Source organism: Lissotriton vulgaris, chromosome 3_2, assembly GCF_964263255.1.
Source record: "Lissotriton vulgaris chromosome 3_2, aLisVul1.2, whole genome shotgun sequence".
NCBI classification, from domain to species: domain Eukaryota; kingdom Metazoa; phylum Chordata; class Amphibia; order Caudata; family Salamandridae; genus Lissotriton; species Lissotriton vulgaris.
Window position 1 is genome coordinate 101830876 of NC_141690.1, and position 17581 is coordinate 101848456.

The window sequence follows — 17581 nt, forward strand, 5'->3', positions numbered from 1 at the left end:
AAAAACGATGGATTTGGGCCCAGATCTTTTGACTGGGGTGAATGTGTGACATTGATCCACATTCGGTCCATCACCTGTTTTGTTTGCAATTGCCGCCATAAGTGCGCTGGGGATGCCCAGACGTGGGTCCCAGGCACTCCACACCACTTGGAGTCAAGCTAGCCGTGCTGATGAGAGGTGTTACCTCGAAACCGGTCCGGTCCTCGGATGCTTGATTCCGTTCTGGGAAGGACATGGCTTTTGTAGTTCGGACTGGACTGTTCCCATGGGGCAACAGGGTCAGAGCTGATTTGCATATCGCCATTGTCTAACCCAGGGTGGTGTGGAGTGCAAAAAAACGATGGATTTGGGCCCAGATCTTTTGACTGGGGTGAATGTGTGACATTGATCCACATTCGGTCCATCACCTGTTTTGTTTGCAATTGCCGCCATAAGTACGCTGGGGATGCCCAGACGTGGGTCCCAGGCACTCCACACCACTTGGAGTCAAGCTAGCCAGGCTGATGAGAGGTGTTACCTCGAAACCGGTCCGGTCCTCGGATGCTTGATTCCGTTCTGGGAAGGACATGGCTTTTGTAGTTCGGACTGGACTGTTCCCATGGGGCAACAGGGTCAGAGCTGATTTGCATATCGCCATTGTCTAACCCAGGGTGGTGTGGAGTGCAAAAAAACGATGGATTTGGGCCCAGATCTTTTGACTGGGGTGAATGTGTGACATTGATCCACATTCGGTCCATCACCTGTTTTGTTTGCAATTGCCGCCATAAGTGCGCTGGGGATGCCCAGACGTGGGTCCCAGGCACTCCACACCACTTGGAGTCAAGCTAGCCGGGCTGATGAGAGGTGTTACCTCGAAACCGGTCTGGTCCTCGGATGCTTGATTCCGTTCTGGGAAGGACATGGCTTTTGTAGTTCGGACTGGACTGTTCCCATGGGGCAACAGGGTCAGAGCTGATTTGCATATCGCCATTGTCTAACCCAGGGTGGTGTGGAGTGCAAAAAAACGATGGATTTGGGCCCAGATCTTTTGACTGGGGTGAATGTGTGACATTGATCCACATTCGGTCCATCACCTGTTTTGTTTGCAATTGCCGCCATAAGTGCGCTGGGGATGCCCAGACGTGGGTCCCAGGCACTCCACACCACTTGGAGTCAAGCTAGCCGGGCTGATGAGAGGTGTTACCTCGAAACCGGTCCGGTCCTCGGATGCTTGATTCCGTTCTGGGAAGGACATGGCTTTTGTAGTTCGGACTGGACTGTTCCCATGGGGCAACAGGGTCAGAGCTGATTTGCATATCGCCATTGTCTAACCCAGGGTGGTGTGGAGTGCAAAAAAACGATGGATTTGGGCCCAGATCTTTTGACTGGGGTGAATGTGTGACATTGATCCACATTCGGTCCATCACCTGTTTTGTTTGCAATTGCCGCCATAAGTGTGCTGGGGATGCCCAGACGTGGGTCCCAGGCACTCCACACCACTTGGAGTCAAGCTAGCCGGGCTGATGAGAGGTGTTACCTCGAAACCGGTCCAGTCCTCGGATGCTTGATTCCGTTCTGGGAAGGACATGGCTTTTGTAGTTCGGACTGGACTGTTCCCATGGGGCAACAGGGTCAGAGCTGATTTGCATATCGCCATTGTCTAACCCAGGGTGGTGTGGAGTGCAAAAAAACGATGGATTTGGGCCCAGATCTTTTGACTGGGGTGAATGTGTGACATTGATCCACATTCGGTCCATCACCTGTTTTGTTTGCAATTGCCGCCATAAGTGCGCTGGGGATGCCCAGACGTGGGTCCCAGGCACTCCACACCACTTGGAGTCAAGCTAGCCGGGCTGATGAGAGGTGTTACCTCGAAACCGGTCCGGTCCTCGGATGCTTGATTCCGTTCTGGGAAGGACATGGCTTTTGAAGTTCGGACTGGACTGTTCCCATGGGGCAACAGGGTCAGAGCTGATTTGCATATCGCCATTGTCTAACCCAGGGTGGTGTGGAGTGCAAAAAAACGATGGATTTGGGCCCAGATCTTTTGACTGGGGTGAATGTGTGACATTGATCCACATTCGGTCCATCACCTGTTTTGTTTGCAATTGCCGCCATAAGTGCGCTGGGGATGCCCAGACGTGGGTCCCAGGCACTCCACACCACTTGGAGTCAAGCTAGCCGTGCTGATGAGAGGTGTTACCTCGAAACCGGTCCGGTCCTCCGATGCTTGATTCCGTTCTGGGAAGGACATGGCTTTTGTAGTTCGGACTGGACTGTTCCCATGGGGCAACAGGGTCAGAGCTGATTTGCATATCGCCATTGTCTAACCCAGGGTGGTGTGGAGTGCAAAAAAACGATGGATTTGGGCCCAGATCTTTTGACTGGGGTGAATGTGTGACATTGATCCACATTCGGTCCATCACCTGTTTTGTTTGCAATTGCCGCCATAAGTACGCTGGGGATGCCCAGACGTGGGTCCCAGGCACTCCACACCACTTGGAGTCAAGCTAGCCGGGCTGATGAGAGGTGTTACCTCGAAACCGGTCCGGTCCTCGGATGCTTGATTCCGTTCTGGGAAGGACATGGCTTTTGTAGTTCGGACTGGACTGTTCCCATGGGGCAACAGGGTCAGAGCTGATTTGCATATCGCCATTGTCTAACCCAGGGTGGTGTGGAGTGCAAAAAAACGATGGATTTGGGCCCAGATCTTTTGACTGGGGTGAATGTGTGACATTGATCCACATTCGGTCCATCACCTGTTTTGTTTGCAATTGCCGCCATAAGTGCGCTGGGGATGCCCAGACGTGGGTCCCAGGCACTCCACACCACTTGGAGTCAAGCTAGCCGGGCTGATGAGAGGTGTTACCTCGAAACCGGTCCGGTCCTCGGATGCTTGATTCCGTTCTGGGAAGGACATGGCTTTTGTAGTTCGGACTGGACTGTTCCCATGGGGCAACAGGGTCAGAGCTGATTTGCATATCGCCATTGTCTCACCCAGGGTGGTGTGGAGTGCAAAAAAACGATGGATTTGGGCCCAGATCTTTTGACTGGGGTGAATGTGTGACATTGATCCACATTCGGTCCATCACCTGTTTTGTTTGCAATTGCCGCCATAAGTGCGCTGGGGATGCCCAGACGTGGGTCCCAGGCACTCCACACCACTTGGAGTCAAGCTAGCCGTGCTGATGAGAGGTGTTACCTCGAAACCGGTCCGGTCCTCGGATGCTTGATTCCGTTCTGGGAAGGACATGGCTTTTGTAGTTCGGACTGGACTGTTCCCATGGGGCAACAGGGTCAGAGCTGATTTGCATATCGCCATTGTCTCACCCAGGGTGGTGTGGAGTGCAAAAAACGATGGATTTGGGCCCAGATCTTTTGACTGGGGTGAATGTGTGACATTGATCCACATTCGGTCCATCACCTGTTTTGTTTGCAATTGCCGCCATAAGTGCGCTGGGGATGCCCAGACGTAGGTCCCAGGCACTCCACACCACTTGGAGTCAAGCTAGCCGGGCTGATGAGAGGTGTTACCTCGAAACCGGTCTGGTCCTCGGATGCTTGATTCCGTTCTGGGAAGGACATGGCTTTTGTAGTTCGGACTGGACTGTTCCCATGGGGCAACAGGGTCAGAGCTGATTTGCATATCGCCATTGTCTAACCCAGGGTGGTGTGGAGTGCAAAAAAACGATGGATTTGGGCCCATATCTTTTGACTGGGGTGAATGTGTGACATTGATCCACATTCGGTCCATCACCTGTTTTGTTTGCAATTGCCGCCATAAGTGCGCTGGGGGTGCCCAGACGTGGGTCCCAGGCACTCCACACCACTTGGAGTCAAGCTAGCCGGGCTGATGAGAGGTGTTACCTCGAAACCGGTCCGGTCCTCGGATGCTTGATTCCGTTCTGGGAAGGACATGGCTTTTGTAGTTCGGACTGGACTGTTCCCATGGGGCAACAGGGTCAGAGCTGATTTGCATATCGCCATTGTCTAACCCAGGGTGGTGTGGAGTGCAAAAAAATTATGGATTTGGGCCCAGATCTTTTGACTGGGGTGAATGTGTGACATTGATCCACATTCGGTCCATCACCTGTTTTGTTTGCAATTGCCGCCATACGTGCGCTGGGGATGCCCAGACGTGGGTCCCAGGCACTCCACACCACTTGGAGTCAAGCTAGCCGGGCTGATGAGAGGTGTTACCTCGAAACTGGTCCGGTCCTCGGATGCTTGATTCCGTTCTGGGAAGGACATGGCTTTTGTAGTTCGGACTGGACTGTTCCCATGGGGCAACAGGGTCAGAGCTGATTTGCATATCGCCATTGTCTAACCCAGGGTGGTGTGGAGTGCAAAAAAACGATGGATTTGGGCCCAGATCTTTTGACTGGGGTGAATGTGTGACATTGATCCACATTCGGTCCATCACCTGTTTTGTTTGCAATTGCCGCCATAAGTGCGCTGGGGATGCCCAGACGTGGGTCCCAGGCACTCCACACCACTTGGAGTCAAGCTAGCCGGGCTGATGAGAGGTGTTACCTTGAAACCGGTCCGGTCCTCGGATGCTTGATTCCGTTCTGGGAAGGACATGGCTTTTGTAGTTCGGACTGGACTGTTCCCATGGGGCAACAGGGTCAGAGCTGATTTGCATATCGCCATTGTCTAACCCAGGGTGGTGTGGAGTGCAAAAAAACGATGGATTTGGGCCCAGATCTTTTGACTGGGGTGAATGTGTGACATTGATCCACATTCGGTCCATCACCTGTTTTGTTTGCAATTGCCGCCATAAGTGCGCTGGGGATGCCCAGACGTGGGTCCCAGGCACTCCACACCACTTGGAGTCAAGCTAGCCGGGCTGATGAGAGGTGTTACCTCGAAACCGGTCCGGTCCTCGGATGCTTGATTCCGTTCTGGGAAGGACATGGCTTTTGTAGTTCGGACTGGACTGTTCCCATGGGGCAACAGGGTCGGAGCTGATTTGCATATCGCCATTGTCTAACCCAGGGTGGTGTGGAGTGCAAAAAAACGATGGATTTGGGCCCGGATCTTTTGACTGGGGTGAATGTGTGACATTGATCCACATTCGGTCCATCACCTGTTTTGTTTGCAATTGCCGCCATAAGTGCGCTGGGGATGCCCAGACGTGGGTCCCAGGCACTCCACACCACTTGGAGTCAAGCCAGCCGGGCTGATGAGAGGTGTTACCTCAAAACCGGTCCGGTCCTCAGATGCTTGATTCCGTTCTGGGAAGGACATGGCTTTTGTAGTTCGGACTGGACTGTTCCCATGGGGCAACAGGGTCAGAGCTGATTTGCATATCGCCATTGTCTAACCCAGGGTGGTGTGGAGTGCAAAAAAACGATGGATTTGGGCCCAGATCTTTTGACTGGGGTGAATGTGTGACATTGATCCACATTCGGTCCATCACCTGTTTTGTTTGCAATTGCCGCCATAAGTGCGCTGGGGATGCCCAGACGTGGGTCCCAGGCACTCCACACCACTTGGAGTCAAGCTAGCCGGGCTGATGAGAGGTGTTACCTCGAAACCGGTCCGGTCCTCGGATGCTTGATTCCGTTCTGGGAAGGACATGGCTTTTGTAGTTCGGACTGGACTGTTCCCATGGGGCAACAGGGTCAGAGCTGATTTGCATATCGCCATTGTCTAACCCAGGGTGGTGTGGAGTGCAAAAAAACGATGGATTTGGGCCCAGATCTTTTGACTGGGGTGAATGTGTGACATTGATCCACATTCGGTCATCACCTGTTTTGTTTGCAATTGCCGCCATAAGTGCGCTGGGGATGCCCAGACGTGGGTCCCAGGCACTCCACACCACTTGGAGTCAAGCCAGCCGGGCTGATGAGAGGTGTTACCTCGAAACCGGTCCGGTCCTCGGATGCTTGATTCCGTTCTGGGAAGGACATGGCTTTTGTAGTTCGGACTGGACTGTTCCCATGGGGCAACAGGGTCAGAGCTGATTTGCATATCGCCATTGTCTAACCCAGGGTGGTGTGGAGTGCAAAAAAACGATGGATTTGGGCCCAGATCTTTTGACTGGGGTGAATGTGTGACATTGATCCACATTCGGTCCATCACCTGTTTTGTTTGCAATTGCCGCCATAAGTGCGCTGGGGATGCCCAGACGTGGGTCCCAGGCACTCCACACCACTTGGAGTCAAGCTAGCCGGGCTGATGAGAGGTGTTACCTCGAAACCGGTCCGGTCCTCGGATGCTTGATTCCGTTCTGGGAAGGACATGGCTTTTGTAGTTAGGACTGGACTGTTCCCATGGGGCAACAGGGTCAGAGCTGATTTGCATATCGCCATTGTCTAACCCAGGGTGGTGTGGAGTGCAAAAAAACGATGGATTTGGGCCCAGATCTTTTGACTGGGGTGAATGTGTGACATTGATCCACATTCGGTCCATCACCTGTTATGTTTGCAATTGCCGCCATAAGTGCGCTGGGGATGCCCAGACGTGGGTCCCAGGCACTCCACACCACTTGGAGTCAAGCTAGCCGGGCTGATGAGAGGTGTTACCTCGAAACCGGTCCGGTCCTCGGATGCTTGATTCCGTTCTGGGAAGGACATGGCTTTTGTAGTTCGGACTGGGCTGTTCCCATGGGGCAACAGGGTCAGAGCTGATTTGCATATCGCCATTGTCTAACCCAGGGTGGTGTGGAGTGCAAAAAAACGATGGATTTGGGCCCAGATCTTTTGACTGGGGTGAATGTGTGACATTGATCCACATTCGGTCCATCACCTGTTTTGTTTGCAATTGCCGCCATAAGTGCACTGGGGATGCCCAGACGTGGGTCCCAGGCACTCCACACCACTTGGAGTCAAGCTAGCCGGGCTGATGAGAGGTGTTACCTCGAAACCGGTCCGGTCCTCGGATGCTTGATTCTGTTCTGGGAAGGACATGGCTTTTGTAGTTCGGACTGGACTGTTCCCATGGGGCAACAGGGTCAGAGCTGATTTGCATATCGCCATTGTCTAACCCAGGGTGGTGTGGAGTGCAAAAAAACGATGGATTTGGGCCCAGATCTTTTGACTGGGGTGAATGTGTGACATTGATCCACATTCGGTCCATCACCTGTTTTGTTTGCAATTGCCGCCATAAGTGCGCTGGGGATGCCCAGACGTGGGTCCCAGGCACTCCACACCACTTGGAGTCAAGCTAGCCGGGCTGATGAGAGGTGTTACCTCGAAACCGGTCCGGTCCTCGGATGCTTGTTTCCGTTCTGGGAAGGACATGGCTTTTGTAGTTCGGACTGGACTGTTCCCATGGGGCAACAGGGTCAGAGCTGATTTGCATATCGCCATTGTCTAACCCAGGGTGGTGTGGAGTGCAAAAAAACGATGGATTTGGGCCCAGATCTTTTGACTGGGGTGAATGTGTGACATTGATCCACATTCGGTCCATCACCTGTTTTGTTTGTAGTGGGAGTAATAGCCATGACCTACTTCTGGGACAGGGACTCGCTCGATAGCTCACTTGGCCAGGAGAGCCGTAACTTCCTTACAGAGAAGGGCCAAGTGATCCTCCGACATGCAATGGAATTGAGGTGGCATGGAAGGAGGGGTAGTCTCGAAGGGGAAGGAGTAGCCCCTTTGAACTATCTAAAAAACCCACCTGTACGACGTGATTTTGTGCCAGTGGGGGAGGTGATGGTGGATCCTGCTGCCCACTGGCAACTGATTTCCCTGAAATGTCAGACTAGGAAGGCTTAGAGGCTGCTGCAGAGGGGGCACTGATGGACTTGCCCGCCCGCTGGTCCCCAGACCCACGGCATTGGGTCCCACGTCCTCGGCTGCACAGAGGCTGGGTGGCTTACGTTGGCCTGTGGCTCTGGGCAGAACATGGTGGGACACCCGTTACGTAGCCACGAAAGGGCCAAAAGCACAGGGGGAGAAGTGGCAGTGAGGCCCAAGGATCTGGCCATAGCTCTAGAATCCTTGAAGCACTCAAGTGCCTGGTCTGCCTTGTCGCCAAACAGACAACAGTCTTCAGAGGGCATGTTCAAAAGAGTCGATTGGACATCCCCAGGAAAACCAGTGGATCTCAGCCAGGTGTAGCATATTAGGGCTACTGACATAGAAATCGTTCTACCCAGCGAGTCTGCGGTGTACAGCCTACAGCGGATGGCAAACTTTGCTGCATCTCTCCCTTCCGCAACTGCACAGGAGTGTGTGACCAGGCCTCCTCCAGACACTGCGGCAGCACCTGCTCAACCTATTCCACACAAAATGGGTGTAACGGCCCAAGAGACATGCATATTCACCGACCGCAGTCCTAAGCTGGCGGAAGAAAACATCTTCTTTTCATAATGGTCCAGCTTCTTGGATTCCCTATCTGGGGGAGCAGAAGGGAACACACCTTTAGATATTGAAGCTTGATTCACCAAGCTTTCGGGGACAGGATGTTGGGAGAAGAAAATGGGGTCGCCCGTGGCAGGGTGGCGGCGTCGGGCAATCATCCTTTCCACAGGAGTCCCTGTGCCGAGCTTGGACCAAGTGCCCAGAAGGATGTCTGTGACGGCCTCACTGAACGGCAGCAGGGGCTCCGAAGAGGCCACTGCCGGCTGAAGCACCTCAGTCGTTAGTCCCGACTGCCACCGTAGGAAGCTCGAGGCCCAAGGCATCATCCGCCCTACACAACACCACAGCGTAAGAGGCTCCCTCCTCCGTAGCCCTGGTAGGGGGAGAAAGCATGCCAAGGTCTGGGGAGGTATCCGGATCACTAGCTTCCCCAAACTCCTCTCTCCTGTCCGGCTCCTCCAGCTGGTCTGCCAAAGGTTCAACAGACCCCTCTCAGTCCTCCTCACTTTCCTCTGGGTGGCACTCAGGGCAATAGGGAACATCAAGGGAAAAGGTGGCACAAAAGTACCGGTCAGCACTGGTACAGGCTTCAGTCGACACCGGTCCGGCACGTATCAAAGACATGGTTGAGGCCGGGGTAGATGCCGACCGGGAACACATGACTGGCATTGGAGGTGGAGGTGGCGGTGGCGTCGTCAATGGAATCGGTGTCAGAGGAGGTGTCGTGAGGTCAACCGGCACTTTTCCAGATCCAGCCCGGGATCCCTGGAGGCCCTGCGGTGCCGAGGCTGAAGCCACCCGCATCGAAGGCCTAGAACCCCCAGCCGAGTCCGCGGGGCCCATAGGCGAGTCAGCGGAGTCGGCTGCCCAATGATGGAGTGCAGGGCTTCGTAAAATGAATGAAGCAGGGCAGGAGACGCTCCAGCTCCTGGAAAGGGACGGAGCCAAAGGAGGAGGACCTTCTGCGTCCTGGGTTGCGTAGGCCGACGGACAGGGAGAAGGTGAAGAGCGATGGTTCTTCTTCGCCTTCTTTTTGTGCTTCGATTTACCCGAAGGCGAAGACTTCGATGAGGAGTGGTGGTGGTGATTCCGTGACCTGTCCCTTAACCTCCCTCTCGAACGGGACCTTGAGTAGGCTAGAGCTGGTAAACCGGGCCACCAGCAGCTTTTGGGACTGCTCCCACTAAGACTTTGGCTTCATGGCCCGACGTCGGAGCACAACTTTGGGTAGCGCTCCAGGCACCAAAGGCACACAAGGTGCGGATCAGTGACTGACATCAGTTTATTGTTATTGTTATTGTTATTGTTATTGTGGATTTATATAGCGCCGGGTCACCTACAGGTCTCAGGGCGCTTTCACCACAGAACATAACATCCAGGATATAAAAGGGTGGAGTGCTTAAGCTAAGCTGAGTGCTGCTCTGAACAAGTTGGTCTTCAAGGCTTTCCTGAAGCGGAGTAGATTCCCCTCCTTTCGGAGTGTTTCAGGCAGGGCGTTCCAAAGGTTCGGTAATAAAACCGAGAAAGATCTCCCTCCCATTGTGGCCAGCTTAAAACGAGGACATACAAGGAGTTTGGCATCAGAGGACCTGAGATTTCTTTCCGGTCTATATATCTCAATCCGTTCCTTGATGTAGGTCGGGGCCTTCCCATAGATGGCTTTATGGGCTATGCAGAGGCTTTTAAAAACGGACCTCTGTCCAATTGGTAGCCAGTGTAGACTTTTTAATAGTGGAGAGGCATGCGTTCTCCGCGGAAGGTTGAAAATAAGTCTAGCGGCGTCGTTTAGGACTACCTGAAGTCTGTTTGTTAGCATTTTTGGCAGGCCTAGGTAGAGCGCATTGCCATAGTCGAGTCTTGACACTATGGTGGCCGAGACCACTGTGCGTAGCATCGACTGGGAGAGGAGAGGGACTAGTTTGCGCAACTGTCTTAGAAGACCTGTACAAGTGCCAACCACGGTGGAAACCTGGTTGGTCATTGAGAGGGCACTGTCCAATTTAATACCCAGGCTTTTAACCGTGGCTGCTGGCTGTGGGGTTGGGCCCAGCTCCTGGGGCCAGTACATGTCGCTCCAGGAGGAGCACTTAGATGGTACTATCAGCACCTCTGTCTTTTCCGGGTTAATTTTAAGCTGATTGGTGGACATCCAGTGGACCGTATATCTAAGTATATCCTGCGCGTGTGACTGGGCTTGTGCTGTGTCATCTATGCCCAGCAGCAGCTGTGTGTCATCAGCATAGTTAAACACCCGACAGCCCATCCCCGCTAGTGTGTTAATCAGGGGCTGTAGATATATGTTAAACAGGAGTGGGGATAGTGCTGAGCCCTGGGGGACGCCACAAGTCAGACTTCCCACACCTGATACACTATCTCCCATCTGGATTCTCTGGGTTCTCCCAGATAGAAATGATTCCAGCCACCGAAGGGCTAAACCCTGAATCCCAAACCCAGCCAGCCTATTCAGCAGAATGGAATGGCTGACAAGAGTCACAAGGCTTGAAGCTGATCCGCTGATGTGACATCCCTGTGTGCACCAGGAGTTGAAAGACTGAAAGAAGATGACGACAAAAAGTCGAAAAACACTAGTCAAAAAGTGACAAGGGGTACCGCTCTCTCCAGATCTGCACTGGCTGGGGCGGAAAAATAAAGAACTGATGTCCGTGCGCAGGGGCAGCATCTAAGTAGATACTGCGACATCATTCCGGTGATCAGAATGCCAACGACAAATGCGGAGTCGACCAACGCCACCTACTGACGCGCAGGGGTACTGCTGAAGAAAAATTACTGCTGAGGAAAAATTCAGCAGATCCAGTCTAAAGTCTGGTGGGAATTCTAAGGTAAGGAATCTTTAACTAATAGCCTCTTTCAGATAGGAGACTTATGTGGAGTGGAGGGGGCTTGCTTGGATGCATCCCTGCTGGCCTTGGCAAAAATAATTTGGCCTCCTGCTCTTTGATGACCTTTGGGTACATCAGGAAACACGAGTTGCAGGTCACGGAATAATGGTCAGAGCCTAGAAACCACATGCAGATGTTGTGTGAATCCGATAGACACAACCATCTGTGACACTTATGACAGGGCTTACACTTTACGGCCTACAAGAGACTTTTGACCTAGTCGTTATCTAAAGCTGAGTTACAGACTGCGATGACGAGGGGCAGAAATCCAGAACTGACGTCAGTGCACCAGTTGTCAGCTATTATACGTTGGTGACTTTATTTGTAGAAGATGGAGGTTTCAAATGTATTTGTACTAAGACAACTGGTAATTGAGTTAATGGAGAGATTTTCAGAAGCATCCAAAGTAACCATGGCTTCATACCAATCAGAGAACTTCGGATGTAGCAAGATTTCCATTTTCGCAGAATGTACATCATAGCTGCTGGGGAAGAGGGCAACCACCTCCTCTCGTGCGCACTTGTATCAGCTATATTATCCAAATAATGTAGCATTGCTGTGTCTAGTGATCGCTGGAGGTGTAAAGTTAGCTTCTTCATGATTCAAAATCTCAGTTGTAAATATTTCTTGTGCTGTTGCTCAGAGAGATTATATTATATTTGTCATGCAGAAACCCCTTATGTTGAATCGTTGGTGAAAAGATGTTTCATTATGAATATACCATTAGAGGCCAAAGTCTAATTAGTTCTTATGAGTATGTGCCACCCCAAAGAGATCGCCCTATGTGGCCTAATCTAGGGTTTCCAATTCGTCTCGGAAATAGTAGGCCAGTCGTGACAATTGGTGAGCATTGTAATAATGTTCAGATTTGGGCAGCCAAATAACTGTATTCTCAATAAGGCCTACAATTATTTTCTAATATTACTTATTGTCAGCTACTTTGAAAATGCTTCAAATTCAATAGCTTCTGTTCCAGCAGCATGAACTAAAGGTTTTGTCATCATTTACATGTTAACACTCTAGTTATTCATCAGAACTCTGCAGTAAAGTAACAGTAGAACACTGTTGAATCAAACTCAAGACAGCGGTTGCAGTGAACTTTCAATTAGCATTTTAAGTGTGGCACAAACAAATAATGATGTACAATGTGAGTTACCTGTGTTTGTTCTGAACGTGAAAAACAGCCATTCACCTAAATGAATTGGAACCGGAAGCTCGTGTTGCCCAATGAGAAAAAAATGGTGCGTCTAATCGCCAAATACAAAGCTTAATGTAGCCTTCTGCCAATATAGTACCATGAAAAAATGCATCATCGAACAATTAAGACTGTGAATTACACTCCAAATTTCAAGGATCTAATTTACAGTAGCAGAATAATTCACCTCCAAGAAGTGAAGTAGTGGTGTGTGAAACATCTGGAACAGAACGCATTTTTGAGGAAGCAATCCAAAATTAGGACAAATCTTACCACATAATATACCTACTTTTTTTCCAGCAAATTCTTTTAGGATATTTTCCAAGCTTCTTCTCACTTCACCCAGGGCAGAATCGTTTTTACTTTTATTGTGATCTCCATGTAAGCTTTTAATTCTAAAAGACAAATTTGAAGATATAAATGCTTTATTTTTCTTATAGTAAGTAATACAATATATCAATTGATATTCCACTACTGCCTAGGGTACGAGTTATCTATGCTGGGTTCTCCACCAATATATACCAACAAAGATTGAAGAACATTTATAAACTTATAAATCAAGTGATTCTATGGTGTTTGATAGAAAGATGTCCAATTATTTCAAGAAATTGCATACATATAGAAACCAGTATAACACTTGATAATTAGTTTGCTTTTGCAGTTGCTCTAACTATAATGACACCATATTACATATCAAAAATCCGACTGACGTCAGGATAAAAAATAAAAAAAGTTATGGGGTTGGGGGGCAGTATTGTGACGCAATAAAACAGAAATCAGGAAACCTCTGATCCTCTTCCTTTTTGCAATGTTTCCTTTGCCTTCTAAATTTATTCACATTGCGGCTCCGGTGAAAAAAAAAAAGTAAACTTATTCTGGGGTATTGATCAACAAATTGATAGCTCTGATATGCGAGTTAGCATATTAATTTCATTCAAATTCATTAAAAAATAATGCATCTCCAGAAAAAAAATCAAAAAACTTCTTTCTGTGTTGTGTTATCGACCAACAAAGTGGTAGCTATGATATTCGGTAGAGATTATTAATGTCAGCTCACTTTATATGTTTGATGGTACTCTCCTTTTCATGCTGAGTAATATCAAGTGTTGCTGTCGCCTGCTATGGTACCGAGCTTTGGGGCAACTGCAAGACAAAGGACCTAGAGGTCACAGAAAATAATGTTCTGAAAAAGATACTGAGGCTGCCAAGGGGTATCGGGAATTTTTCTGTACACGAGGAGTTGGGTGTCCCTTATTTAAGTGATAGACTAGCAGTAAACCCGGTAATGTGCTGGCTGAATTGTTGGCTCAATACCGATATTCCGCTCACTCACGCTTTATTGAAAGAAGCCTTAATGCAAGATGGGAGGTTTAAAGTCCCGTGGTTGAAATATATAAAGGACTGTCTGACGGCAATTGGCCGACCTGATTTGTTTTTTGCTCCCAACTTGATCACAAAACCTGATGTTATCTTGGTAAGAAATGCTATGTTATTACTAAGATGCTCCGACAGAGAAGAGGTTGAGATACAGAAGGACAGTGTTAGGAAATACCTACTACTCAAAACCTGTCCACAAATGGAACCTTATTTGTCATGGCCTATGACTAGCTATGAACGTTTTTTGCTAACAAGGTTCCGATTTGACCTATTTCATCTCCTACTGGCGGTTCCAAGTGGGGCTCATCGGGGTGAAGTGTTGCCAGCTTGTGGCTGCGACGGGAAGTCTCCTCAAGACCTGGCACACTTTCTATTTATTTGCCCTTATTACACTATACCACGGAAACTATACCTTAAACCGTGCCTCAAAAAATGGAACTTTGTACAAATCAAACCTGCACTTTACTACCTTCAATTACTGAATTGTGACTGCACTTTATTTGTCTGTAACTTTTAAAAAAAAGCTATCTCCTTCAGGAAAAGTATGGATGGATAGTTATGCTGTAAATGTTTTTAGGTATTTTTTAATCTATATAATAATTTATGTTTTTAATACACATTTAATATTGCTCAAACTTATAGTGCCCGCTGCTCTCTCTTTTCTATCTTGTACTGTATGTTGTGTCTCTTACATGTTATATGAAATGAACTACTTGAACTGTTTTTAACTGTTTGCTCATGAGTTGTACTTTTATGATTGTAATGCTTACAATCGAATAAAGATTTTGAATTGAATTGAATCATGCTGAGTAATAAATCAGTGATACATGGTCGAGGCCGTGAGGATGTGGTGGCATAGTCTCAGACTCGAGGGAAGTGATTGAGTTCGGCTCAAAAAAGAGGCATTTTTGCCCGGCTGCTCAGTTTGGTTAAGAACACAATAGAGTTGCCTTCTATTTTTTTGCACTAAATATACCACGAACACGACCCGAAGGCATTAAAGCGCCTAACAAGAGCATCATTTGTTTTTTTCCGGAAGTTTTATACAGCGCGAACTTGACCCGAAAATATCAGAGCGCTTTAGATGAGCACAAGCTGCATTACAGACGGACACATTCATTTATGGTAGGCATGGGGAGATTAAGTGATTTGCCCACAATCTCAGGATGTTGAGCCGACACCAGACTGAAACCTGGCTCCCCCAGTACCAGGTCAGCAGCTCTAGCCATTTGGCCATATCCTCTAAGCGAATACAGTGAAGATATTTCAATCATTTTTCTACTCTGGCCCAGCCACAAAAGGTGCTATTGGGTTTGTGCTTTCTCAGATTTTTCACCGAGTTTTAGGTTGCTAGCTTGCACTGAGATTCAAAACCTTGGGTTTAAAGGGCGACACTCATGCTGATGTAGGAAATTATATTTATTATCAAAGCAACCTTTGAAGACTGTAGAAGTCGTTTAGAGAATGTGTGCCAACTAATTTTTCAGCTGTGTTCATGGTCTTCTACTAGTTTAAGGGCTGATGTACCCAGGAAATTAGATATTAATGCAACAGACAATGCTGCCCATCAAAATCAACTTTACAAGTTTTTCCAGAGGTAATATTTTAGGACACAGCTAAGGGCAAGACTGTCAGGTAGAGACAAAAGTGAGCTATACAAATCGATATTCAAAAGAGGCCTTTAGGAGAGGCACATGTTTTTTGTTGTAGTTTTGTCAAGTTACATTACACAATGACACATTAATTTTTGGAAGGCATGTGGAAATTAAGTGGTTTGTCCAGAATCACAGGATGTTGAGGCAACGCCTAGACTCCAACCTGGGTCCCCAAATCCAAAGTCAGCAGCTCTGGCCATTGCGCCACATACTGTCCCCTACTGGCACCACCCCCGCACCACACAAAAGATGATTCACAGTACCGACTTGGTGGAAATGAAGAAGGAAAATTACTCAATGGACAACATTTTAGGTATTGGCTACAGAGGAGTGTAGATGCCTTTGACATATTGTTTCCAATATATTACATATACTTTCAGCAGGCTTTGGGTTAGTTCCTTGTTTATGATTGGATGGCTTTTTTGTCTGTCTCACTTTCCTGCTCTTGAGTGACTGAATTTCCTCCTGTTGGCACTGGAATGACCTCTACGTGGTATACAGATGTGCTCCCCTGCCCTGAATGGCCAATTGTGGATATATCTGGTACCCAGAGTTTTATTTTGTCCCTTGTGTCACGCTAATCCAAGCTTATGAGCAGAGGCTTAGGCCTATCCCTGAGCATGTGAGGTCCTGAGCCCTTTGTGTGACTTGGAGAAGTGCGCCAAGCCTGCCGTCATTGCTGGCAGTGGACTACTTCCCTGTCCTTGGCATAGTGCTTAAAGAGGTGGTGACAGCATACTGTGTTCAAGAAAAAATCAGTTGTGTGATGAGACCTTTTGATCTGTGTCACGGGGGGTGAGCCCTCAACAGGGACAATGGTCCAAGCCCTGACTAGGCCTACTCTAAACACAACATTGTGGTTCCTACTAGGTACCGGAATGAGAGATAGTGGGATGACCACTGGTCTTCCCTAGGTTTCTTTTGTGAGATCCACTCTCACTGGTCATCTCACAACCACTGGTTGTGAAAGTATCTCCTAGAAGGCCAGGCGAAAGTCTTTCCTAGAAGGCCAGGCAGACTCCTTTCCTCTCTCAGCTGGGAGGAATGTTTCATGGTACATCTAATTCTCTTCTAGGAGAAAATTCAGACTTCAAGTGATGTCCCCTCAGTAATTGGAGGCTGGCTGTCAGGCAGACACCTGCCCTGGAGGCACAGAAGTGTTCTGGATACACTGCAGAGCACTCCCTTTCTTGGTTGAAGAGAACTTGGAACTGGAGCAACAATGGCTCCAACTTTTATACAGATTAAGCAGGCAGGTGATATGGATTCTCAGTCTGCACTTTCATAACTTGGGTGGGACACTTCTCTTTCAATCTGTCCTCTTCGGGCTGTTCTTCAGACAACACCTTTGAGGAGAGTGTGCTGCTCACAACAGGGTAGTGTCTCGCCTGGAGTTCACAAAGAGGTGTGAGCTATTTGCACCTAGCTCATCAACGGCCACACAGACTGTGATCGGGAAAGAGACCAAAGGTTGGCCCCATTTAGCAGACCCTTCTCACTCTAAACAAATTATACTGCTGTCCCACCCTTCACCTCACCAATTACCAAACAGCAGTGCTACAGGAAGACCAGAGGCAGCTAATGTGGGTCTGTTTCTTATTTTCCCACTACGGTGTCTCGGTTTCAGCTTCGGGGATGTCAAAGTACATGCACTATTTGAGAAAACAACCTCACCTTCTTGTGCATAGGAACAAGCAATGGGCTTCCAAAATGGATCTCACAGGTCTTCCATGACACTGGTTAACTCATACACACAATGATTGTACCATACAGGCCACATACAACATACAATTGGGAAGTTAGCTCAAGGACATGGGTTAGCACAGAGAAGCTGAACTTCACATGAGTGGGCCAGTAGGCCTCCACCCTTGTGATATAGTTAAAAAAAAGTCTGGTCACAACTATAGATTCACAAAACATGTTATGAAGCCACCACCAGCTTTACATGCTAAACCCAAACTAGGGGTGTTAGTCCTCTGTCCAATAAATGAGGGTGCGTTTGGTGGACCGCTGCAGGTCACAGTGTTATATTCCATATAGGTACCCTATATAGGCGGAGGTAACACTGCAACCTTTCATCTATATTCTTCCCTACATTACATACATAACGGTTCTTAGGGACTGACCTTTTACCTAGATACAACACTGCATTCAGAAGCGGGT

The 17581-nt window shown here is 48.8% G+C and overlaps 1 protein-coding gene across 2 annotated transcripts in view; it reads right to left on the reverse strand.

The window, feature by feature from the left end:
- LOC147725374 (uncharacterized) overlaps window positions 1-17581 on the reverse strand; it is a 2508159-nt gene that overhangs the window by 908594 nt on the left and 1581984 nt on the right. For both annotated transcript variants that reach the window (XM_086964051.1, XM_086964052.1), the window contains exon 16: window positions 12676-12781. In XM_086964051.1, coding sequence (XP_086820177.1) covers window positions 12676-12781 — 106 coding nt within the window. The remainder of the gene's footprint in view (window positions 1-12675; window positions 12782-17581) is intronic.